The 26,023-nt window shown below is 42.3% G+C and overlaps 1 protein-coding gene across 4 annotated transcripts in view; it reads right to left on the reverse strand.

Annotated features, from left to right (window-relative positions):
• Positions 1–414: 414 nt before the first annotated feature.
• RPS6KA1 (ribosomal protein S6 kinase A1) overlaps positions 415–26,023 on the reverse strand; it is a 184,179-nt gene continuing 158,570 nt past the window's right edge. For all 4 annotated transcript variants that reach the window (XM_060784490.2, XM_060784493.2, XM_060784492.2 and 1 more), the window contains 4 exons: positions 23,218–23,294; positions 15,678–15,795; positions 13,677–13,814; positions 415–7,105 (listed from right to left, as the gene is read on the reverse strand). In XM_060784490.2, coding sequence (XP_060640473.1) covers positions 6,983–7,105; positions 13,677–13,814; positions 15,678–15,795; positions 23,218–23,294 — 456 coding nt within the window. In that variant the 3' untranslated portion in view covers positions 415–6,982. The remainder of the gene's footprint in view (positions 7,106–13,676; positions 13,815–15,677; positions 15,796–23,217; positions 23,295–26,023) is intronic.

The following is a 26,023-nucleotide window of genomic DNA, read 5'->3' on the forward strand; positions in this document are numbered from 1 at the left end:
ATACTGTATAGGAGAAACAATTGGAACAGGCCCATAGCCAGGATTTCGTTTCGGGGTGGGGGTGGGTGAATTTTTTTCGGGGGGGTTTCGGGGGGGGGGGGCTGAGTCTGAGTGAAAGAGGGTCGACCCTAGCAAACCTTTTGTATCATTACCCCAATACCCCCATGCATATGGGATATATTGAGTATGGTGATCAGATCATGATATGAATAAACATAACAGTTTAAGTAATGCACCAGTAAGGCCTTTTTGCGAACCACCATGAGAATTTCGGGGGGGGGGGGGGGTTAAGCCCCCCAAGCCCCCCCCCCCCCCCCCCGGCTACATGCCTGAATTGGAATGAAAGATTACCTCCAATTACAATAGAAAGAGACACCAAAATAACGACAGGGATTGAGTAAAGAGTATGAGGTCTCATAGTAAAAACCACTTCAATTGCAGGGCATGTTTATTTGAAAAGCCAGACAGAAACCCTGAGTTACCCGACACGGAATCAGTTAAATAAAAAAGGACAGCGCCAAGCTGATTTTTTTTTTTTTTTGCATTTCACACAATGAGGCTCTGGGTTGTGCTATTTGACATAGTTTGTTGTAAAAACAAAACATCCCTCCCACCTAGAAAACTTCACATTTCCACCATGGAGAAAAAAACATTTTCTTACAAGCTCATTGCATGTTCAGAAGTTAGCTATGGCCTGGCATGGGTCTAGGAGCCAACTACATTAAAGGAGATAGAAAAAGAGCGGCCGGTGAGAATGTCCACAATAGTGCGACGTCGAAAGAGGGCAGGGTGGAAAAGCTTGGGCCGGGCTCCCCAGCTACCCGTGGAGGAGACAGCCAGCAGGAAAAAAGGCCCGAGTTTGCTTCTGCTAAATACAAGCCCAGCAGGTAAAGCGTCTACTATCCAGTCAGCAGATAAAAAGCAAGCCCACTGTCCCAGGAGTTTGGTTCTGCTGGGATTTGAGAAAAGCAGCTCCTGCCAGGAGAAGCCTAGAACAAGGCCCACTAGCAGTTAAGGCCTTATGACCCTGAAGAATTCTTCCATTTTAATTGGGTTATATGTTGTGTCTGATCACCATCTCCCAAAGCAGTTACTATACTTCCAACTCAAGAATGGGAAACATAATGTTGGTGGACAGGAAAAACTGTAGCATGGACACCAAGAACTGGGAAGCCTTGGTCCTTGAGCACCAACTGGACGTCAGCTGTGACCAGCAGTGCTGTAGAATTCGAAGAGACATGGAATAGAGGGCGAAAGGGAGAAACGTGCCAAGAGGAAGGCGCATCAAGCCAACTTTGATGTTCTCACTCCAGGAGAACATGCGGATCAAGAATAGGGCTCCACAGCCATCTACGGACCCACCGCCAAGACACCAGACTTTGAGGACTATCATCCTTGGGCTACAAGGGATCGCCTAAGAAGAAATGTTGTGTATTGTAGTGTAGTGAAAACTCTTACAAGCTCACTGCATGGATACTGGTTGCTCTGGGACAGATACACCAGCAGGCAGTGAGGGAGTCAGCTGAAGGACTGGGTAGTAGTGAAAGGGTTACGCAGAACCATGTAGTTGACTATAAGGCAGCCCCATGGCGGAGCCCCCGGTGGCGCAGTGGGTTAAACCCGTGCCGGCAAGACTGAAGACCGACAGGTTGCAGGTTCGAATCCAGGGAGAGACGGATGAGATCCCTCTATCAGCTCCAGCTCCTCATGCGGGGACATGAGAGAAGCCTCCCACAAGGATGATAAAAACATCAAAAATCACCCAGACATCCCCTGGGCAACGTCCTTGCAGACGGCCAATTCTCTCACACCAGAAGTGACTTGCAGTTTCTCAAGTCGCTCCTGACACGACAAAAAAAAAAAAAAAAAAAAAAACCACCCCATGGCAGGAGGAGAGTTCTGCCAGACTAGTCAACTTGTTTGTTCCTGTATTGTTTGAGTTCAATTCAGTGTATATGGGAACTGGGGGGCAATATAAGTGGTACAGGGCAGAGGAAGATATGGCGATGGCAGGGTTATATGCGCTTATAGAGGAAGGAGAGAAAGGCATTTATTACCCATCTCACTTTTCAATCACCCTGCCAGTCTGGGGAACTTGGGAGAGCACGTCAGGCCACCCACCTCACTGTGCTCTTACGTAATTTCAGGCAGGTTAAAAATAAAACACACATAATGTACAACTTCTTCAAAGATGAGAGAGCTGATTTGGCATGCTCTACTGAGACTTGGCTGGGAGGTGATAGTGGTCCAATCAGGGGTCAGGCCCTCCCAGCCGGGTACTTTATTAGTGAGCAGGTGAGGGAAGGCTGTTAGGTAGGCTGTTAGGAATTGTGCGAGTTGAAATCCAAAACACCCGGAGGGCCCAAGTTTGCCCATGCCTGCCTTAGAGGGTTCCCTGGCTGGCATCACCAACAATCCTTTTGAATCCCTGGTCAATTAATGGAATCAAAATCTAATCAGGGCTAATGATACAATAGCTTCCAAACATCCTCTCCAACCCATTATGAATCAGGCTTCCTGGTATACAGAGAGCCTCAGGAAAATGAAACGAGAAGGATGACTAGAGCGCAGAGGGCTGAAAACTCAACTGTTATGTGACAAGAGGGCAACATAATTCTTAAATACATGCAGTTAAGAAAAAATTCTTTTCTGCATGTATTGTGTCTGCAAATTCACGTCCAGATGAGCTATTCAGAGTAGTGAGAGATTTAACTCAAGTCCCCTCCCCTCTAAATTATTACTGTGATGCCTTTAATAACCATTTCGCAGATAAAATCTCTGGCATAAGAGCCGACTTGGATGTCATCATTGAAGCAGAAGTTGGTAACGCAGTGTCCAGCAACTCTGTGAGTGAGATTACACTGGATCAGTTTCAATTGGCAAGTCCTGCTGATGTGGACAAGTTGTTGGGGCAAGTAAGGAAGACAATCTGCTTTCTTGATCCCTGTCCCTCTTGGCTGGTCATCCAGGTAGGAGGTGCAATTTGATCTCAAATACAACACATTATTAATGCATCTCTCAGGGAAGCAAACTTTCCAGCTTGCTTAAAAGTAGTAGTTAGACCATTGCTGAAAAAGCCCTCCTTGTATCCCTAGACTTTAATAATTACAGACCAGTCTCCAACCTCCCTTTTTTTGGGCAAGGTGATTGAGAAGGCAGTTGTCCTCCAACTCCAGGCAGTCTTGGATGGCACTCACTTGACCCATTTCAAACTGGCTTCAGAGCAGGATATGGAGTTGAGATTGCTATGGATCCCTTAGTGGATGATCTCAGTCTCAGCACTGACAAGTGATGTGTGTCCCTCTTGGTGCATCTAGATCTCACAACGGCTTTTGATAATATCGACCATGGTATCTTTCTGGAATGCCTGGGGAATTTGGAAATCAGAGGCACTGTTTTGTAGTGGTTCTGGTTGTACCTCTCAAGCAGATTCTAGATGGTGGTGCTTGGGGATAACTGCTCCTCAAAAATGGAGCTGTTATGTAGCATCCCACAGGACACCATTCTATCCCCAATGCTTTTTAATGTTTACATGAAACTGCTTAGAGATCATCCAGATGCATAGGGCAGAATGCTATCAGTACGCTGATGACACTAAAATATATGGAGCCCCTGGTGGCGCAGTGGGTTAAAGCCCTGTGCCGGCAGGACTGAAGACTGACAGGTCACAGGTTCAAATCCAGGGAGAGGCGGATGAGCTCCCTCTGTCAGCTCCAGCTCCTCATGCGGGGACATGAGAGAAGCCTCCCACAAGGATGATAAAAAAAACATCAAAAATCATCCGGGCGTCCCCTGGGCAACGTCCTTGCAGACGGCCAATTCTCTCACAACAGGACGCTCCTGACACGACCATAAAACCCCCCCCAAAAACCAAACAAAACTAAAATATATTTCTCCATGGCTTCAAAAGCAGCTTTAGCTAATGATAGCATGTCTCCTCTGAATGAATGCCTGAAGACAGTAATGGGCTGGATGAGGAAAAACAAACTGAAACTGAATCCAGACAAAACAGAGATGCTTGCTATCAAGGGTCATAATCTGGGGATGGAGATGTGTCAAACAGTCCTGGACATTCCCTCTGAAAGAGTGTGATTCCAAGCTTGGGGGACTCCTGGGTCTGTCTCTCCAAATGTCAGGCCAGGAAGTAGTGAAGGTCAGGAGTGCTTGCTATCAGATTTGGCTGATACACCAGCTGCACCCCTTCCTAGAATTTGAGGACCTAAAAGAAGGTAGTGCATGTGTTGGTAACCTTACGATTGGACTTCTGCAATATGCTTTATATTTGGTTACTTCTGTATCAAGTTTGGAAACTTCATTTGGTTCAAAAAATGGCAGCAGGTCTAGTTACAAGAACATCCAGTAGTGAGCATATTACACCCATACTGCAGTCACTCCAGTGGCTGCCAATTAGTTTCTGGGTAAAGTACAAAGTGTTGGTTTTGACTTTTAAAACCCTACATGGTTTGGGTCCAGGTTCCTCCGGGATTGCCTTCCCCTGTACAATCTTCTGTTTAGGACATTGAGGTCCTCTGGGGATGTCTGCTCCAGCCCGCCAGAACCCGACTGGCAATCATCACCCAGAGGACCTTTTCATCAGCCTCCCCAAGACTGTGGAATGATCTCCCGAAAGGTATCTGGCAGCTAAATCAGTTGCCGGAATTGAAGACCTATCACTTCTGGCAGGCCTATCCAGTCAAATTTTAACTACGAATTTTAAACTCATATCCTGTATTTATTGTATTTTAATATTTCATAGAAATAAGTTTCGATATATGTATTTTATATGTTTTATTATGATGTGTTTTTAACTGTATTGTTGAGCCCCCGGTGACACAATGGGTCCAACCCTTGTGCTGGCAGGACTGGTTGACCGACAGGTTGGTGGTTTGAATCCGGGGAGCGGGGTAAGCTCCTGTCTGTCGATCTCCAGCTCCCCATGTGGGGACATGAGAGAAGCCTCCCACAGGATGGTTAAACATCAATCATCCGGGTGTCAGCTGGACAACGTCCTTGCAGACGGCCAATTCTCTCACACCAGAAGCGACTTGCAGTTTCTCAAGTCGCTCCTGACATGAAAAAAACAACAAGTAAGCATAAAATCAATAGGACAATTCCTCATAAAAGGACATTTAAAACATTCAAAACCAAATAAAAACATTAAAATCACATGATCCAAGCATTCCAAATGTCAATTGCACATATTCCAAATTTGCTTCTAGGACTCTATTACTTTACTAGTTAAAGGCTTGATTCCATAACCAACTCTTTGTTCTCTTTCTAAAGGTCAGGAAGGAGAAATAAAAATATGATTAGGATTATGATTATTATTAAAGAAAAGAGACATTTGCTCAAGATTCTTTTGGATTGCAGCCACATAGCTTCAAGGATTGGGAACAAGAAATGAAAATGCCGGTGCATATGAGATCACATATATTAGGTAAAGAGAGAGCATTTGTAGAAACAGAGGCTATCCTGCACAAAAACAGTCTCTGTTGGAAAGATTGGCGAGAGGGAAGGACAGAACATGTTCCTGCTGTACCAGGTTAGCATTTCAGAGGCATCAATTCATCCAACGCTTGCTTGTTTGCAGGCTAAAGAGACCGGCTATGTCATGGCAACAAGCTGTAGATTGATGTGTGTTCAGCTTCTCAGATGCATGATACAGATCCCTTTACAAATAATTTCTCTGTACAGTGAAAACAAAAACAAAGAGGGGAATCCAGAGGGAGAGCAAGAGCTAGTCTTTCTGGAGGCACTTGGCCCTGGATATACATTTGAGGAGGTGCCTCAAAATGGCGTCTTCCTGGGACGACATCTCCTGTTCCCGTGGAAATCCAAGTAAGTTTGTTAGAGAAGTAGCACTGGTTGGGGGCCTGGGGAACACCCACCATTTCCATGTCACAGTGTGGTCGATGGGAGCTTCTTTTTTTGTTGAATATTTTTATTAATAGACTTTTTGTTACATTGATACAATAAAAAGAAAAAAGGAAGGTTGTATTGTAGAAAAGGATATATATATAGAAAATAAGGGAGGCGAGATGGGAAGAGAAGAAAAGAGAAAAAAATGGGGAAAAAAAGGAAAGGGGAATGTTGTCTTTCATTCTTCTTCCTCGCGTTCCCTTATGCTATCTTAGTCTCTTTAGTTCTATAAAATAAGAAAAAAAGAGATTTACAAAATTGTCCTTCTCCGCTTTCTCCTGCTTCTTCAATTTAGGCTATGTCTCTCTTCCTTAGCTTTCAATATTTATATATTCCTCAAAGGTCCTCCAATCCGTCATCTTAATGTATCTTCCTGTATTTTTCTTCATTCATGTCTTTTATTTCAATTACTTTGTTTAGCCAGTGTTCCTTGGTTGGTATCTCAATTGTTTTCCAATATTTTGCAAATATTGTTCTCGCCGCAGTTGATAAATATGTAAATAAAATGTCTTTATTAAAATTAATATTCAGGTTTCATTGGGAAGCTTGTATTTATTATCTTCTGGCATTCTCTATGTATCAATTTCCAAAATGTAATTGTTTTCTCACAGGTCCACCACATATGGTAATAAGAACCTTCATATGCGCTTTACATTTCCAACACTTAATTGCTGTATTCTTATACATTATTCCTAATTTTTTTGGAGTCATATGCCACCTATGTATCATTTTGAGCCAATTTTCCTTCAAGTCTGACGGAAAGTGTATTTTAATTTTCTGGTTCAAATTTGCTCCCATTCCGTTAATTTAATAGATCTACCAGTATTCCTTGCCCATTTTATCATGCAATTTTGTATCTCTTCTGTTTCAGTGGCCCATCCAAGTAGTTTATTATAGATCTTTGCTATCAGCTTCTTATCTTTTTTGCATAAGTCTGTCCCAAAATTTTTCACTTCCACTAAAGCCAGCTTTTTTAAAAATCTGAATTGTAAGATTCCTTTATTTGCAGATATTGGAACCAGGAGATGTTTTTAAAAATCTTGCGGAAGTTCCTCTTGAGTTCTCATTTGGAGTTCGATGGGAGCTTCTTGACTCGCCTCTGCGCTAGGAAGGAGGACTCAATGGGCTTCAGCTGGGGACCTGGCTTGGAGTTGTTCAGTGCAGAGTATGTGGCAGCCATGGCACCCTAAATAAAGAGAGAAAAGATATGGGTGTTTCCCCCCAAAAGCACACATGTTTTCCCCACCCCAGTTCATATTAAAAGCATGAAAAAAGGATAGGGACATTTCACCCCATGATTTCTAGATGAGCTCTGAAACATGATTAACACATGTGTTAACTACTTGCATTTGCATATGTACACATTCTATCAGGAAACCAGAACACTTACTCTCTTTTGCATGCCGTTTTTGGCAGATGGCCTGCATAATTGCAAAGCAGCCCTAGATTTTTAAAGAAAGCCTTGCAGTGAAGAGTCCAAAGGGTCTATGGTTGTCGACAAAGTCACTGGAATGATGCCCCCTTGCATTTTGGCACCCTTATCCACCTGTCTAGTTATTGGCTCTAGGAGAGAGTGGCTATGTCAACAAGGGCTGGAAATCTCTTGCAGAATATGGGCCAAATTAATTTCAAAGAAAATTCTGGGTGTTGCAACCCAATAATGAGCAGGGTCAAAGGCAAGAAGGTGGGACCAAAAATACTGGAATGTTCTCAAACACTACCAGTAATGAAATCGTTTCAACCCTTTGTAATGGGAGCAAACTCATACAGTAACTGGGATAGGATAGGGAACTATATAATGAGATTTAAACATGTTAAACATGAGCCAACAATGTGATGTGGCGGCAAAAAAAGCCAATGGGATTTTGGCCTGCATCAATAGGAGCATAGTGTCTAGGTCCAGGGAAGTCATGCTACCCCTCTATTCTGCTTTGGTTAGACCAGACCTGGAGTATTGTGTCCAATTCTGGGCAGCACAATTCAAGAGAGATATTGACAAGCTGGAATGTGTCCAGAGGAGGGCGACTAAAATGATCAAGGGTCTGGAGAACAAGCCCTATGAGGAGCGGCTTAAGGAGCTGGGCATGTTTAGCCTGAAGAGAAGGCTGAGAGGAGATATGATAGCCATGTATAAATATGTGAGAGGAAGCCACAGGGAGGAGGGAGCAAGCTTGTTTTCTGCTTCCTGGAGACTAGGACGCGGAACAATGGCTTCAAACTACAAGAGAGGAGATTCCATCTGAACATTAGGAAGAACTTCCTGACTGTGAGAGCCGTTCAGCAGTGGAACTCTCTGCCCCGGAGTGTGGCGGAGGCTCCTTCTTTGGAAGCTTTTAAACAGAGGCTGGATGGCCATCTGTCAGGGGTGATTTGAATGCAATATCCTGCTTCTTGGCAGAATGGGGTTGGACTGGATGGCCCATGAGGTCTCTTCCAACTCTTTGATTCTATGATTCTATGAGTGAAGAAGGGGAGCTAGGAAGACAGTTCCACCATGTCTCCTGGGTCATCAGTTGGGAGCCCCTCCCCTCAGCAACAATATAGTAATATATAATATTAATATTGTGATGTGCGAAGAATATAATATATTGTATAAACATATAATATTGATAGTAATATTATAATGTAATCCAATATAATATTAATAATAATACGATATAATAATTGTATATTACATCGGGAGCCCCCGGAGGTGCAGTGGGTTAAAGCACTGAGCTGCTGAGCTTGTTGACCGAAAGGTCACAGGTTCGAATCTGGGAAGCGGCATAAGCTTCCGCTGTCAGCCCCAGCTTCTGCCAACCTAGCAGTTTGAAAACATGCAAATGTGAGTCGATCAATAGGTACCGCTCTGGCGGGAAGGTAACGTCGCTCCATGCAGTCATGCCGGCCACATGGCTTTGGAGGTGTCTATGGATAACACCGGCTCTTCGGCTTAGAAATGGAGATGAGCACCACACCCCAGAGTCAGACACGACTGGACTTCATGTCAGGGGTAAACCTTTACCTTTTTACATGTAACATTACTAATGGTATTGCAGTATAGTGGTATAGTACAATATAGTTATATATAATACTAATATTGTGTTATGCTAATAATTATAATATATTGTATGTACATATAATATTGATTGTAATATTGTAATACAATGTAATGCTACTAATATAATAAACACAAATTCTGTCTGCCACACATGAGCAGGAGTCAAGAACCTTCATATTAAGTGCTAATGATCTCAGCTATGGAATGCCCTCCCTAAAGATATCAGATCGGCACCCTCTCTCCTAACATTTTGAAAAAGAGTAAAAACCAGGCTTTTTGAGTAAACATTTGCAAATGCAGTGTAACGGGCTAATCTAGATCTACGGAACAATTGGACAATGCAATGGGAAAATGATTTTAGTAATGAGACGCTGAGGACTTGTGTTTTATGGTTTTTATTGCTTCTATTGCTTTTATATGGTCTATATTATATGTTATTGTTTTTAATTATATTTTATGTTGTTGGTGACATTGACTCCCAATTGTAAACAGCCTCAAGTTGCCTTCGGGCTGAGAGAGGCGGTATATAAGCAAAATAAATAAATAAAATTCCAGTCTACCTGCTCTTTTCCCATAGCTAAATGGTAGAACATCTGCTTTACATGTAGGCATTTTTCATCCGGTCACTGGCATATCTAATTTTAAAAGGATCTTATGTAGCAACTAGCTGTACCCTGCCACACGTTGTTGTGGCCCAGTCTGGTGATCTGGAAAATAAAGTAATGGTTTCTAATCTATGCAATGTCTTTATGCTTGTGGGTAAACAGTATTTCTTGTTGTCCCTTTGTCAGTGTTGATGTGGAGAGTGTCTGGTTTGCCTACTCTGGAATATCATTGCCCTTCTTTAGGGGTTCCTTTCAAATCTATGATACTATATCTGTGTGTGTGTGAATCATATATATCTATCTATATCTATGGCTGGATGGCTCTTTGTTGGGAGGGCTTTGATTAGATTTTCGTGCCCTGGTGAAGAGAGTTGGACTGGATGACCTTAAGTATTTTCTGTTGTCATGGGGCTCTGTGTGGGAAATTTGCCCCAATTCTGTCGTTTGTGGGGTTCAGAATGCTCTTTGATTGCTGTTGAACTATAAATCCCAGTAACTACAACTCCCTAATGTCAAGGTCTATTTTCCCCAAACTCCAACTGTGTTCATATTTGGGCATATGGAATATTGGTGCCAAGTTTGATCCAGATCCATCATTGTTTGAATCCACAGTAGTCTCTGGATGTAGGTGAACTACAACTCCCAAACACAAGGTCAATGCCCACCAAACCCTTCTAGTCTTTTCTGTTGGTCACGGGAGTCCTATGTGTCACCTTTGGTTCAATTCAATCATTGGTGGAGTTCAGAATGCTCTCTGATTGTAGGTGAACTATAAATCCCAAGAACTACAACTTCCAAATGACAAAATCAAAAAATGTTGAGTGAAGGACATACATTGGGTTGTTAGGTGTATGCTGTCCAAATTTGGAGTCAATTCTTCCAGTGGTTTTTGAGTTCTGTTAATACCACAAACGAACATTACATTTTTATTTATATAGATTGAAGTGAAAGATGTTTGCCTGTGGCAAACCAGATGTAGGAATCACGCAAACTTCCAGACACTGTTGGATTACAACCCCCAGAATTCCTGATAATTGGTTATGATAGCTAGGGACGTTCAATCTAGTAACACTTGATTGCCTATCCACACCCAACATAGCACTGTCAGGGTAGGCAATACTGCGCTAAAAGCATAAATAGCTTGACACGGGATTTCTGTGTTCTCTTCTATTTTTGTTAGATTTTAAACCTATTGAATATATTACTTTAAATCCTACATTTCAAATAGAAATGACAGCATTTGTTCTTTCTATCAAACAATCTTCCATTCTCATCAGATTCTCTAGTAAACAATACAGTGAAAGGTCATTCCATATTATTAGGGTAATTCTTCAGAAGATCCTCTTTCTGATGGATGTTGTTGTTGTTCATGTTGTTTATTATTTATTTACAACATTTATACATATACATTCTCACCTCGAAGGGGACTCAGAACGGCTTACAAGTTATATGTACACACAATATATTATATTATTAGCATAGCACAATATTAGTATTATATATTACTATATTGTACTATACCACTATACAGCAATATTATTAGTAATATAAACTATATCAATTATCTTCGGCATCATGAAGGCGAAAGCCAGCCCCTGCTTCCCAGTGATGGAATGACAAAGCTCCAAGAAAAAGACAAAAACACCACCAGTAGCATAGAACCGCACAAAGATACTAACTAGGATGGGAGGGATTCCCTCCACACAACTGTTGAAAAGGAGCCTACCAATGTTCTGTTTTCCAACACTGCGGGAAGACAATCCTTCATGCTTGGACCTACACAAGTGGTTGCCACACCCCCAGTGCAAGGGAACAATCTACTATAAAGACCCACTCTACTATAAAGACCATGGCTTCCCAAAAAAAGATGCATCTGTCGGAGCAAATTTGTTAATCCTGTAGTGTTTGATGAAAGAACACAAAGAGGCCCAAGCGGCGGCTCTACTAATCTCCACCGAAGAAGCTCTTGTGCTCAAAGTGGAGTGTGCCTGAATCCCTGCTGGGACAGGTTTGGAACATAAACCAATTCTATACCCTGTCACAATCAATGGGACAATACAGAGGAAGATACACATTGAGCCAACTTATTGTGAGAGCACGGAAAGCCAAAGCCCCTCCATCCAAAATCCCGACACAAATCGAGGCAGTCTGTGATTCTCCGGGGAGGCAAAAGATCCACCTAGCGTTTCACTAGCATTTGAAATACTAGGCAATTCAGAGCCATTCATCCTGATCAGGCTCCTTAGTTAATTGGCATGGCCATTTAGTTGACTATTCAGGTGTTCCCCCCTGAATAAATGAAAGGAACTTTTCCGACGCCACACCACAAACACTTAAAATAGACCTCGGTCATAAAGACACTGCTAGCCAGGCAGAAATTCACTAACCTTCGTCACCAAAAGCAATTTAGCTGGAGTGCTAAAGTGCTGTCCAGAATCTATCTGTGACAGGATGGAACTGGAAAGGTGGGACTGGCTCTCCTTTTTATGATCATAAAGGTAATTGGGTTGTTGTAGGTTTTTTCGGGCTATATCATAGAATCATAGAATCATAGAATCAAAGAGTTGGAAGAGACCTCATGGGCCATCCAGTCCAACCCCCTGCCAAGAAGCAGGAATATTGCATTCAAATCACCCCTGTCAGATGGCCATCCAGCATCTGTTTAAAAGTTTCCAAAGAAGGAGCCTCCACCACACTCCAGGGCAGAGAGTTCCACTGCTGAACGGTTCTCACAGTCAGGAAGTTCTTCCTCATGTTCAGATGGAATCTCCTCTCTTGTAGTTTGAAGCCATTGTTCAGCGTCCTAGTCTCCAAGGAAGCAGAAAACAAGCTTGCTCCCTCCTCCCTGTGGCTTCCTCTCACATATTTATACACGGCTATCATGTCTCCTCTCAGCCTTCTCTTCTTCAGGCTAAACATGCCCAGCTCCTTAAGCCACTCCTCATAGGGCTTGTTCTCCAGACCCTTGATCATTTTAGTTGCCCTCCTCTGGACACATTCCAGCTTGTCAATATCTCTCTTGAATTGTGGTGCTCAGAATTGGACACTATATTCCAGGTGTGGTCTAACCAGAGCAGAATAGAGGGGTAGCATTACTTCCCTAGATCTAGACACTATGCTCCTATTAATGCAGGCCAAAATCCCATTGGCTTTTTTTGCCGCCACATCACATTGTTGGCTCATGTTTAACTTGCTGTCCACGAGGACTCCAAGATCTTTTTCACATGTACTGCTCTCGAGCCAGGCATCCCCCATTCTATATCTTTGCATTTCGTTTTTCCTGCCAAAGTGGAGTATCTTGCATTTGTCACTGTTAAACTTCATATGGCCATGTTCTAGAGGCATTCTCCCCTGACGTTTCACCTGCATCTATGGCAAGCATCCACAGAGGTCGTGAGGTCTGTTGGAACTAGGAAAATTGGTTCCAACAGACCTCACTACCTCTGAGGATGCTTGCCATAGATGCAGGCAAAACGTCAGGAGAGAATGCCTCTAGAACATGGTCATATAGCCCAAAAAAACCTACAACAACCCAGTGATTCCGGCCATGAAAGCCTTCGACAATACATAAAGGTAATTGACAGATAACAAGCTCTGCTTGTCAAACGTATTGAGGAACACAAAGACTACCTCACTACACTCCTGGAAAAATGTCAAGGTAATCGTCCTTTACTGTGTTGTTGGATACTTTTGGGGACAATCATTGTGGTGCAATTGTTTCATCATTGGATTGTAACTTTGGAGCCCAGGGTTCAAATCCCCACTCGGCCACAGAAATACTTTGGGTGAGCTTAGACAAGTCACACTCTCTCAACTTGAGAGAGAGGCAGAGGCAACCTCCCCTGAACAAACCTTGCCAAGAAAATCTCATGATGCATCATTCTCTTTAGAGTTCCCATAAGTCAGAAATGACTTAAAGGCATGCAACACCTAATGAAATGCTTTTAGAAGTTTAGGGTCGGAATAAAAGAGTCTTACTGAACTAAACCTCCACTAGGAATGTTTCTTAAAGATCATCAGATGGGGAAAGTGACCAGGTTTTACTATAGTCAATATGCTACCTACAATGAGGAGACACATTAAACCCTTCCAGTTCAGCCATAGGTTTGTACCTTGACAAGCTGTACATCCTGGTGACTCAGCTGGCTCTGCGGCAACCTGTCCTTCTGGGTTATCCACAGATGCTGGAGGACTTGCTTGGCAGTCAGGCGCTGATGGGGATCAATATGGAGCATCTTTGATACCAGGTCCTATAAGAAGCATTCAAAGAATACAGATGTGGTATAATAATAATAATCATAATCATCATCATCATCATCATCCCCCCCATCGGGTGCCGCCTTGTCGTTGGCGGGGGGCTTAACTACTTTAATGATGTTGAGAGCTGTGCTGGCGGTAGTGTAAACTACCAGCAGGTCCAACCAAGCCAGAGTGGTCTCAACTGAGAAGTAGAAGTAAGTGCACCCAACCCATTTAAATATGGTGAAACAAACTCTAAAGAAGTCTATACTGGCTTGGTCATCACCCAGGATAATAAGGACCGCGGCGAGTGCTTCTCCTGGGCACCCGTCGAAAAGTGGGCTACAGGAACCAGGACCCATTGCTGAGCAACCAGGGCGTGGGCCTGTAGGGCAACTGGAAGCAAACCAACTATAGAAGCAGCAGAAATGCAAAGACTCTGGCTAAGACTACCCCCAACTTTTCCAGTTAAAATATAGCGTTTGGGATATATTCATTCGCTGTATAAGACTACCCCTCTTTCAACGCACACCAAATAAAATTTTTAAAAGCATCAGATTTGATTTCAATATGGTAATTTTCCTATTACTGTACCTCCTTCTCTGCCTCTCAGATTTCACACATGCGCACCTGCACCGCTTCACTGAAGTCTTCAGGAGTGAAATCTGAGAGGCAGAGGAGGAGGTATGGTAATAGGATATAAGGAAGGGCCAAACATGTAAAAGACTTATGTTTTTCTGCGTCCAGAGCCACTCTATCTCTGTTTTCCATACCCCAGGTGCCCTAGAAGCCTGCAGCTTGCTCCGCCCTTCACTTAAACCTTCCCGGTGAGGCGTCCCTTCACCTCACCATCAGGACTGTATTAAGTCCACGAATACTGATGAATGGATTTTCTTCTACCATACTTGTACAGCGTCGCCCTTAATGCTTTCATACAGTCGTTGCATATGGCAGGGACACGGCCACTGCCATTTTTGAGCTCCCCCAACCATATGCGGCAACCACAGATTCTCCAATCCGATTGGAAGTTTCAGCACCCGCTCTATAAGACGACTCCCATGTATAAGACGACTCCCGTGTTTAAGACTACTCCCGCGTATAGGACGATCCCCGACTTTTGAGAAGATTTTCTTGGGTTAAAGAGTAGTCTTATACACCAGAATATACGGTAGATTCATGGACAGAAATGTGGTCGCGCAGGTAGGTGGGTCCCAAACCATACAGGCCTTTTGTAGGTAAGAACCTGCACCTTGAATTGGCACCGGAAAATAAACCGGGACTGGTATGAGTTGTTTTCCACACACAGGTAGTTTGGAACGTCAGTGTGGGCTGAAGACCATATAGCAGTGGTTCCCAACCCTTTTTTGACCAGGGACCACTTTGAACAGGGCCCATGCTCCAACCAGAAAGGTGACTAATCAGTTTTTGGTCAACTTTAGATTCGGTTTGGTTATTTGGGGTGCCGATTCAGAAAACTGCATTGGATAGACCACATCAGCTCTAATTTCCAAGACAGAACATATGCCATTCAGTAGTCGCCATTTGCTCGCCCACAGAAAACCATATTTAATAATCTAGAGCTGCGGACCTTATTTTAGGTCTCATGACCCCCCAGTGGATGACAGCCCACAGGTTAGGAATCACTGCCGTATAGCTTTTTAAAAAGAGGTAGCTATATGAATTTGAGATCTGGTCTCACAATCTGACCCACAACCTGCTTGTCTGGAAGCAGCTCTACTTTGATCACCAGGTACAAACCTCTCTCTGCTTTCAAAGAGTAATACTACATGTTAATACTTTGTTAAACTACAGCTCCAGATGTATCAGTGGCAGCATCACATTTTTGATTTGATTGTAAAATATGATAGCCTTACCTTGGCTGCCTCGGAAACAGTGTCCCAATTCCCTCCTTTGAGCGAAAATTTCCCCCCACCTATCCGAGTAAGGATTTCCTCAGGGGTGTCACTGGGCCCATTGGCAAATGGAGTATACCTGTGAGAGGAATTTGAAATTATTTCAAAACAGTAACATCAAAATATCAAGAGGATTTTTTTTTTGGTGTCAGGAGTGACTTCAGAAACTGCAAGTCACTTCTGGTGAGAGAGAATTGGCCATTTGCAAGGACATTGCCCAGAGGACGCCTAGATGTTTTGATGTTTTACTATCGTTGTGGGAGGCTTCTCTCATGTCCCGGCATGGGGAACTGGAGCTGACAGAGGGAGCTCATCTGCGTATTGGGAGGAAGGAATTAGAGCAAAGAAGACTTACTCCATCACCTTGCCTTTAGATGGGGTAAATTAAAAGGATTCACCACAGAATAGAAGTTGCAGATTTTTTCCCTCTACTTAAATTCTGAAAACTTTGTTTTGTCACTGTTGGGACAATGTTTTTTATTAAGAGACGCAAATGATCTATGTTTTAATATTCTTGTTATGGTTTTATATTTTGTCTTAATGTTTTAAAATGTTTTATGGTGTTTTTGGGCATTGAAATTTGCCTGAGGGCTGAGAAGGGCGGTATGCCAATTCAGCAAATAAATAAATGAATAAATAAATTGTTAAGCAGACAGGTCTAGGGTGCTGGTGGTGTCAACTTTTCTGGTCATCTTCAAAAAGAGGATGGACGCCTGGGATGCTAATGGGTTTCAAACTACAAGAAAGGAGTTTCCACCTGAACATTAGGAAGAACTTCCTGACTGTGAGAACTGCTCAGTAATGGAACTCTCTGCCCCGGAGTGTGGCAGAGGCTCCTTCTTTGGGGACTTTTAAGCAGAGGCTGGATGGCCATCTGTCAGGGATGCTTTGAATACAATTTTCCTGCTTCTTGGCAGGGGGTTGGACTGGATGGCTCACAAGGTCTCTTCCAACTCTATGATTCTATTATTATATATATTGGCTATACTAGTAGTATATGGAAACTTTTGACTTAACTGAACTGAAAAAGTGTCAGTGGTTCCAAGTAGTATGTGTCATATAAGGTTGAGCATCCTTTATTTCATGCACAAAATTATTAAAAATATTGTACAAAATTATCATTATACTATGCGTATAAAGTGTATGAGAAACCTAAATGGATTTTGTGTTCAGACTTGGGTCACATCACCAAGATGTCTCATTTGTATATGTATATGGCACTACGGGTATTCCAGAATCCAAAACACGTCTGATCCCAGGCATTTCGAATAAGGGATCCTCAACCTATTTTGGGGATCCTCAACCTATTTTAATATAAATGGAAGTCCATAAAAAGTACATCCAGAGAGACTTGCTCTTTGTCAATGATGGGAATTATACAATCATAACTCAATAATAGAACATATGCTTTGTATGTTCGATGTATAGCAAGCCCAGCTAAAATAGGACCCCAACGTAGTACTGCCAATTAGAGTAGCCAATACTGGGGCAGATGAAGGGACCTGAAAGGCAAGGAAGGCTCCACAAGCATAAAGGTCCTTTTCATTTCTATCAGATGTACATGCGCGGGTGACTGAGCCAGAAGGCCCCAATCTGGAGATCTCAATTAATGTGCAGCATGATACAGGAGAAGGCACCCCCTCAGTTCACCTGGTCCTAAGTTGTTCAGAGCCTTATGTATCAGTAAAATCACCATGAGACTGGCCATTTAAGATGTGAGGCTAATCAGATATCCTTTGTTCTAGGCCAAGTACTTCTCCCATGTGAATTTGCTTTTATCATCAAAAGGTAAACAACTTAAGGAAATTGGTAAGTGAAATGAACACACAAAGCCCTGAAGATGCATGAGAGCACAGCAAGCAAACAGACACACGTTTTGGCCTTGGAACTAAATACTATAGAAATTATGCTTCAAAATGTGACACTTTAAAGCAGCATTTCTCAACCTGGGGGTCGGGACTCTTGGGGGGGGGGTTGCGAGGGGGTTTCAGAGGGGTCTCCAAAGACCATCAGAAAACATATATTTCCGATGGTCTTAGGAACCCCTTTGGCAGAAAAGGCGGAAGATCTCTCTGCCTGTCCTTCTCTTCCTTTTTTATAGAAAAAGACAGTGAATCCTTCCACCAAAAGCTCCCCTCCTGCTGTGATTGGCTGGCCTCTCAGCCAAGGGAAAGGCTGTTTCTGAGACTCCAAGAGAGGAGGGGAGAGCAGGCGTTGTCGCCGCATGGTAGCATGGTGCACATGTGCGGGTGAAGGAGAGCATGTGAGGCCGCTGAATCCCTTCAAGGCATGGGAGTTCTGTGTGGGACATTTGGCCCAATTCTATCATTGGTGGGATTCAGAATGCTCTTTCATAGTAGGTGAACTATAAATCCCAGCAAATACAACTCCCAAATGTCAAGGTCTATTTTCCACAAACTCCACTAGTGTTCACATTTGAGCATATTGAGTATTCATGCCAAATTTGATCCAGATCCATCATTGTTTGAGTCCACAGTGCTCTCTGGATGTAGGTGAGCTACAACTCCAAAACTCATGGCCAATGTCCACCAAACCCTTCCAGTATTTTTTGTTGGTCGTGAGAATTCTGTGTGCCAAGTTTGGTTCAATGCCATCATTGTTGGAGTTCAGAATGCCCTTTGATTGGAGGTGAACTTAAATCCCGGCAACTACAACTCCCAAATGACAAAATTAATCCCCCTCCCAACTCCACCACTATTCAAATTTGGGCGTATTGGGTATTTGTGCCAAATTTGGTCCAGTGAATGAAAATACATCCTGCAGATCAGATATTTGCATGACGATTCATATGAGTAGCAAAATTACAGTTATAAAGTAGCAACAAACATAATTTTATGGTTGGGGGGTCACCACAACATGAGGAAGTATATTAAGGGGTCACAGCATTAGGAAGGTTGAGAACTACTGGTCTAAGGAGTCTAAGGGGACATTCCTGATCCTCCTTCTTTCCTCCCCTTTATCCTCATGTCTGTAAGTAGGCCAGATAAGTGATAGTCACATGAGCTTTAATTGATTAATAGGTTGACTAAGTTTGAATCGGGGAACAATATGCCTAAAGCATAATTTTATGGTTGGGGGTCACCACAACATGAGGATGGGGAATAATGGGGTTGCGGCATGAGGAAGGTTGAGAAACACTGCAATTCCAGGAGTTATCCAGAATTGTCAAATGTTGAGGGCAGGTTGTAAGGTGAGCCTTCTTTACAAGCATCAAATATCAAAGAATTCCAAATACTGTCAGACTGGCTATTATTTCCACTTGATGCTGGCCAAGTAATTACTTAAAACCGTCTCTGGGCAACACCGAGACCAATTCATCTGTTAAAATCTGAAGAATGTAAATCTAATTACTGAAGCTACATGAGCCTGGCCCTAAAATCAGTAGTAGTTGTTTTTGTGATTATATATAATCTCACCTGCATGTACAAGCTACTCAAAACTGTACTGAGATTTCATTAATAAACACTTTAGCACATTTTTCTGTTGTGGTTGGAAAATGTATCTGCTTTGTGGTCCTGAAGCAGCTCCTAGGCCACATTGCTTCATTTTTCCGAGTCCCAATGGCCCACTGATGTCATCACTGGATCCTACCCAGAAGCAATAGTTGTGTCCACCTGCTTTTTGTGAACCCTGGATGGAAAAAAATACCTTCAGCATTCCTAACTGCTCCCCTCATGCCAAGCATTTCTCAGACCACTACCTTCTGCCTCTTCCCAGACTAATTGGGATTCTGGCTCCACATTCTTCTCTATAAAAAGGAGGAGAAAGCTGCTCACGGACTCAAGAAAAATGCTGCCATCTAGCGGCAAATGTTGTTCCGGGACACCCAACCAAAGGGTGTGGCAGGCCTTCCCTGGCTTTTGCAGAAAGGAGGATCTCTTTCTGGCTATGCTCTGCAGCTGAAACTCTGGTGATGTCGGGAAGGACTAGCCGGCAACCCATGCAAAGCAGCAGTAGCCACTTCTTTGCAATAGTCCATCTTTGAAAACAGTCCAAAAATATCAGGTAGCAATTAAATTTTGGACAAAGATTCATGAAGAAGCACAAAAAATTCTTTAAAAGAACTTTACGAAAAAACCAGAGTATTATCTATTAGGATTTACAGATCTGGATTTACAATTAAATGAACAAGAAGATAAACTTTTTACATATATCACGACAGCTGCTAGGATTATTTTTGCAAGAGAATGGAAACAAGAATCAATTCCACCCATAGAAGAGTGGATAGAAAAAATCAGAGAAATAAAGGACATGGATGAATTGACTTTTTTGTTGGAGAAAAACACAGGTAATACTTTAAACAGGACAAATTGGGATCCTCTCTATGACTATCTAGAAAATTTGCAAGATTAAAAAACACGAGAGACAATCTTTTTTAAGTACAAAACTTTTATGAGAGAAAGACAATGTCCAAGAAGATGGAATGGAAGTCAATTTTTAGTTTTGTTTTGTTTTGTTTTTTGTCGGTGTTGTTTCCTTTTTGGATGTTGTTTCTTTTTAATTTTTTGGAATGTTTTTCCATTTTTTTATTTTTTAATCTTCTCCTCTCTCTTTTTGATTTTATTACACTTTTTCTACATTTCCTCTCTTTTCTTTCACCCTTATTGTTCTCAATCTTTCGTTGTACTATGGAAAATATAATAAAACCCTTTAAAAATATATCAGATGCAACAAAGAGGGTGCCAAGAGTCTTAACTGGGGGAAATAATATGAAGCTAGTGCTTTTCCATCTGTGCTGGGTCTATTTCTGGTTCCAGTTCAAACTCTGATATTAACTTTTGAAGTCCTACCTGCTTTGGGGCTAAATGACCTCAAAGACTTTCCCCTCCCACCTATTTATTTATTTACTTTATTTATATATCGCTTTTCTCAGCCCTCAGGTGACTCAAAGCGGTGAACAACATCGATACAAAACACCATGAGACATGTATTGGGCAATTAAAAATAATTGTAACATAAATCATTAAACCCCAGTATAACAATCATTAGCGCCTCAACAATAAAATCAGAATCCGGTCTCATCATCCATTATTCCGTATTCCTATGTTCAATTACACTGTTTAATCAAATGCTTGTTCGAACAGCCAGGTCTTCACTTTCCTCCGAAACGCCAGCAGGGAGGGGGGCAATCTGATATCTGCAGGCAGGGCGTTCCACAGCCGAGGGGCCACCACTGAGAAGGCCCTGTCTCTCGTCCCCGCCAAGCACGCCTGTGATGCAGGCGGGACAAAGAGCAGGGCCTCCCCAGATGATCTTAGTGTCCTAGTCTGCTCAGAACCCTCAAAGACTTTCCCTGGGATACCCCGAGGAGACATACCACATGGCTAACAGAAAAATCTTTTCAGTAATGGCATTCCACAACTTTCAGTTGTTCTTCTTGGGGTCATAGAATCATAGAATCAAAGAGTTGGAAGAGACCTCATGGGCCATTAAGTCCAACCCCCTGCCAAGAAGCAGGAATATTGCATTCAAATCACCCCAGACAGATGGCCATCCAGACTCTGTTTAAAAGCTTCCAAAGAAGGAGCCTCCACCACACTCCGGGGCAGAGAGTTCCACTGCTGAACGGCTCTCACAGTCAGGAGGTTCTTCCTCATGTTCAGATGGAATCTCCTCTCTTGTAGTTTGAAGCCATTGTTCCGCGTCCTAGTCTCCAAGGAAGCAGAAAACAACCTTGCTCCCTCCTCCCTGTGGCTTCCTCTCACATATTTATACATGGCTATCATATCTCAAGGAAAGTTTTCTTCATTTTACAAGGCCTTTTAGTCTTAGAACAATGATCTTTTGCACTGTTGTTATTCTCTGTCTCTGGTTTTATTCTGCTGCTTTTAAGTCTCTGCTCTAGATTTCATGTCGATCTGTTAGGTGCACACTTTGCATACAGGAAGGAATGCCTCTCAAAAGCAAAACTTGTTATCACACAGAAGTATCCTAAAAACGCCTTCTCCTAACTTTCAAGTAGTCATTACTGACTGGGAATTAATGTAGTCCAACAGCACCAACTTAGGAGGGAAATGTTCTGAGATGCGAGGGAAATAATGTTCTTGCTTTATTAGGCATATTGTTCCCAGATTCAAACTTACACAACCTATTAATCAATTGAAGCTCATGTGACTATCACTTATCTGGCCTACTTTACAGAATTCTTAAGAGGACAAAAGGGAGATGAAGCAGGACCAGGAATGTCCATTTAAGACTCCTCAGACCAGTGGTTTGCAACCTTCATAATGCCATGACTCCTTAATACAGTTCCTCATGTTGGGGTGACTCTCAACCATAAAATTATTTTCATTGCTACTTCATAACCTGTCCGAATGCATCTCCCCCTATGAACCATCACGGAGATTAAGATCCTCTGGGGAGGCCCTACTTTCCGTCCCGCCATTGTCACAAGCATGATTGGTGGGGACGAGAGACAGGGCCTTCTCGGTGATTGCTCCCCGGCTATGGAACTCCCTTCCTGGTGAAATCAGGTTGGCCCCCTCTCTCCTGTCCTTTAGAAGGTTGGTAAAAACTTGGCTGTGGGACCAAGCTTTCAGGACAGGGCAATAAAGTGGTAATAGGAAAGATGATCGGGCCAATGATTTCACGCGGATGACTAGGACGGTTTTAAATGGTGTATTTTAATATCTTGATAAATGTTTTTTAATGTTTATGTATTGTATGTGAATCTGTGTCCCGGCATTGAATGTTTGCCGTGTATATGCCGTGCTCCGCCCTGAGTCCCCTTTGGGGTGAGAAGGGCGGAATATAAATGTTTTAAATAAATAAATAAATAAATAATTGTAATTTTGCTATTGTTATAAATCATAATGTAAATATCAGATATGCAGGATGTATTTTCATTGACTGGACCAAATTTGGCTGAAATACCCGATACGACCAAATTTGAGACTGGGGATTGATTTTGTCATTTGGGAGTTGTAGTTGCTGGGATTTATAGTTCACCTACAATCAAAGAGCATTCTGAACTCCACCAATGATGGAACTGAACCAGACTTGGCACACAAAACTCCAATGACCAACAGAAAATACTGGAAGGGTTTGGTAGGCACTGACCTTGAGTTTTCAAGTTTTTGTTCACCTACATTCAGAGAGCACTGTGAACTCAAACAATGATGGATCTGGATCAAACTTGGCATGAATATTCAATATGCCCAAATGTGAACACTAGTGGAGTTAGTGGAAAATAGACCTTGACATTTGGGAATTGTAGTTGTTGGGATTTATAGTTTGCCTACAATCAAAGAGCATTCTGAATCCCACCAACGATAGAATTGGGCCAAACTTCCCACACAGAAGCCCCATGACAAACAGAAAATAATGTGTTTTCTGATGGTCTTTGGCAACCCCTTTGACATCCCCTCGCGATCCCCAGGTTGAGAAACGCTGCCTTAGATGAAATGTAGGATGCAAATTCAATAAGCACAGAGAGCTGTAGCTCTACTGTTAACGAAACAGAAAGGATGCTGTAACCTACCCTGCCAACATTGTGTAGAGGAGGATCCCTAAACTCCAAATATCACAGGCTTCATCATATCCTTGACGTTTCAAAACCTAAAAGAGATGAGAGAGAATCATCCACAAATGTGATAAATTTGACAAAAAATGCGATAAAAGTTGAGCGGAAAACTTCCCTGACGTTTCGTCCTGTGTTCTTAAGAAGGAAGTGCCCAAAGTAAGCACACAATTCAGTTTCACTGGCTTTGAGTTACTACCACAACATAATGAAACAAGACGGTTGAAAACACACAACAGCAGCAATTCAATAAAGTTTAGAGATGTATATGTCTGGCAGCCAAACCCCAGAGAAAATTCTTCATACTATGTTGATAGAAAGAGTAATAATTATGTTGCACCCAGCTTGGAGTGCTCACCATAACATCAGTCTAGACAGCAAGTTTTGGTTGTGTTTTCCAACAAGGGGCATATCTATAAAACTAGTGAGGACAATTCTCATACATTAGAAATCTGCAATGTAGAAGACATATTCTGATTCAGGTTTTTCTAGATCCTGGGATTTTTTGGAAATAGTTTACTATAAAAAGAACCATCTGTGGTTCACTTTCTGAAATTGAACAGTGTGAATCTGTTTCGCAAATTGATCAAAATTTGCCTTAAAATAATTACGTGCAAGCACACTTACTTTCCATTTCCAGAACCCTAATTTAGGAGTGCAGATGGATAAAAAAAAGAGATTAACACACCAACAGAAGGTAATCTGTGAGAACCGAGAAGCAGAGAACATTCAACTGAGTTCCTTGTCTGATATGGAAAGCATATTCTTTATAGCACATCCCTCCCCACTGGAACCCATTATCCATTTATCATTATCATGCTTAGCTTTGAATTTTAGCTTCAAAATATAACCAGGAGGGTCTACAGACAATAGGCTCCTCAGTATGGAAAAATGGAACACGAGCACCTCCCCGTGGCCAGAATTGAGCATCGCTTTCAGACATCAGAGATGGAAAGGGAAACCTTTGCCTTTTTTTCCCTGTATTGTGTATCATTATTGTTACTGTATAAAAGACATTTAATGTTTGTCTGTATATGTGTATGCTGCAATCCACTCTGAGTCTCCTCAGGGAGATAGAGTGGAATACAAATAAAGTGTATTGTTGTTGTTGTTTATATATTTTGCTGTATTTTGTATATTCTGTTGCACTATAACGTGCTTTGTAAGCTGCCCCAAGTCCCTTTTGGGAGATGGTGTTGGGATATACAGGGTGAGGCAGCATAACTTCCTTTTTGAAAATGTGCGCCATTCAGTCGGTTGAAGACGTAGTGGAGCGATAGTGGTCTCGTTCGAGAGGCAGGAGTATAAAGTTTTGTCCTGACACAGTTCAGTCGCCATCATGTGTTGGAACAGTAAGGAGCGTGCTTTTGCCGTTGAGGCCTACTTTTCGAGTGGATTTGGAGTGGCTGGCCCACTCTCCAGATTTGGCCCCTTGTGATTTTGTTTTCTATGGGGTTTTTTGAAATCCCGTGTTTATGTGAATGGCCCAAGGACCCTGCAAGATTTGAAGACCAACATCCAGGAAGAAATTGCCAACATAATGCCTGCTATGCTGGCAAGAGTCATGACAAATGGCAGAAATTGGTTTACTCAGTGTATGGAGGATGGAGGACGTCACCTACCTAATTTGATCTTCAAAACTACGTGTGACGATGTGTAAATTTTATTCCTTTGGTTATGTGTAATTTAAACAGTAGTTTAGGGATGGTAAGTATGGGAGATTATGTTTTGTTGGAGATGGTGGCTTGGCGTTAGCTGAGTTGCCATAACAACAGGGGCGGAGCCAACTGCCTCTTCACGAGGCAGTTGTTTTTAAAAGTCAGTCAGTACGCCAGTGAGCTACTGAGAGGACTGAGTCTCTGGGTGGAGATTCAGGGAATGTGTCTGTAGCCGGTGTGCTATAGGAAAGACTGAATCTCAGGGTGGGGATTAAGGGAATCAATTGGTGACCAAAGTAGTTGCAGAGAAGGACCCGGTAGTGAGAGAGCTACAGGGAGTTGTTGATTCTAAATTAAGAATCAAGGTTTGGCTGGGTTTAAGCCTGCTGTGCCTGCTGTGAAACGTTTTGAAGTCTGTGCCTGAGATTACTCATGAAACCTTTCCAATGTAACCATCAAGATTTGTGCCTCTTTTGAAGAAACAGTTATACTCCTGTTAAAATAAACTTGTTACTGTTCTCCTCAAGCCTTGCCTGATACAGTTTCTCCTAAGTTGAACAGCCTGCAATAGTAAAGTCAAGTCAGGAAAGTAAATGCTACGCTATCAAATAAATAAAGCCTTCTGTAATTAACAGTCCCTTTATAAAATAGCTCCTAGGTTGATATTGATCGTTGCCTGGCTTCCCTCATAGATTAGGTGGCAGTGGGTGTTTTACCACTCGCACCTTCACATTTGGTGGCATTCGGTGGCATTAAAACGGTCTCCTTTACACTACGTAAAACAAAACTTTAAGTATGCGCCTACATTATAAAATAAAAATAAAAATTTCTGATTCATACAATGGGTTTTTATTAAGTTTTGAAAAAAAGAAGTTATGCTGCCTCATCCTGTATATATAAAATAATAATAATAATAATAATAGGACCTCATGATCTGAGAGCCTGGTCTGTTCATCCCAGTATTGACAACCTAATGCATATGTCCCTAAACTCAGGGTGAACCTGAGTGTTACCTCTCTCATGGGATGAGACTTTTAAGAGGAATGAGAATCAGTTACAATTATTTTTGAGCTCGTAATTTACATATATAGAAGACTTATATCAACTCA

This window comes from Anolis sagrei, chromosome X (genome assembly GCF_037176765.1).
Source record: "Anolis sagrei isolate rAnoSag1 chromosome X, rAnoSag1.mat, whole genome shotgun sequence".
NCBI classification, from domain to species: Eukaryota; Metazoa; Chordata; class Lepidosauria; order Squamata; family Dactyloidae; genus Anolis; species Anolis sagrei.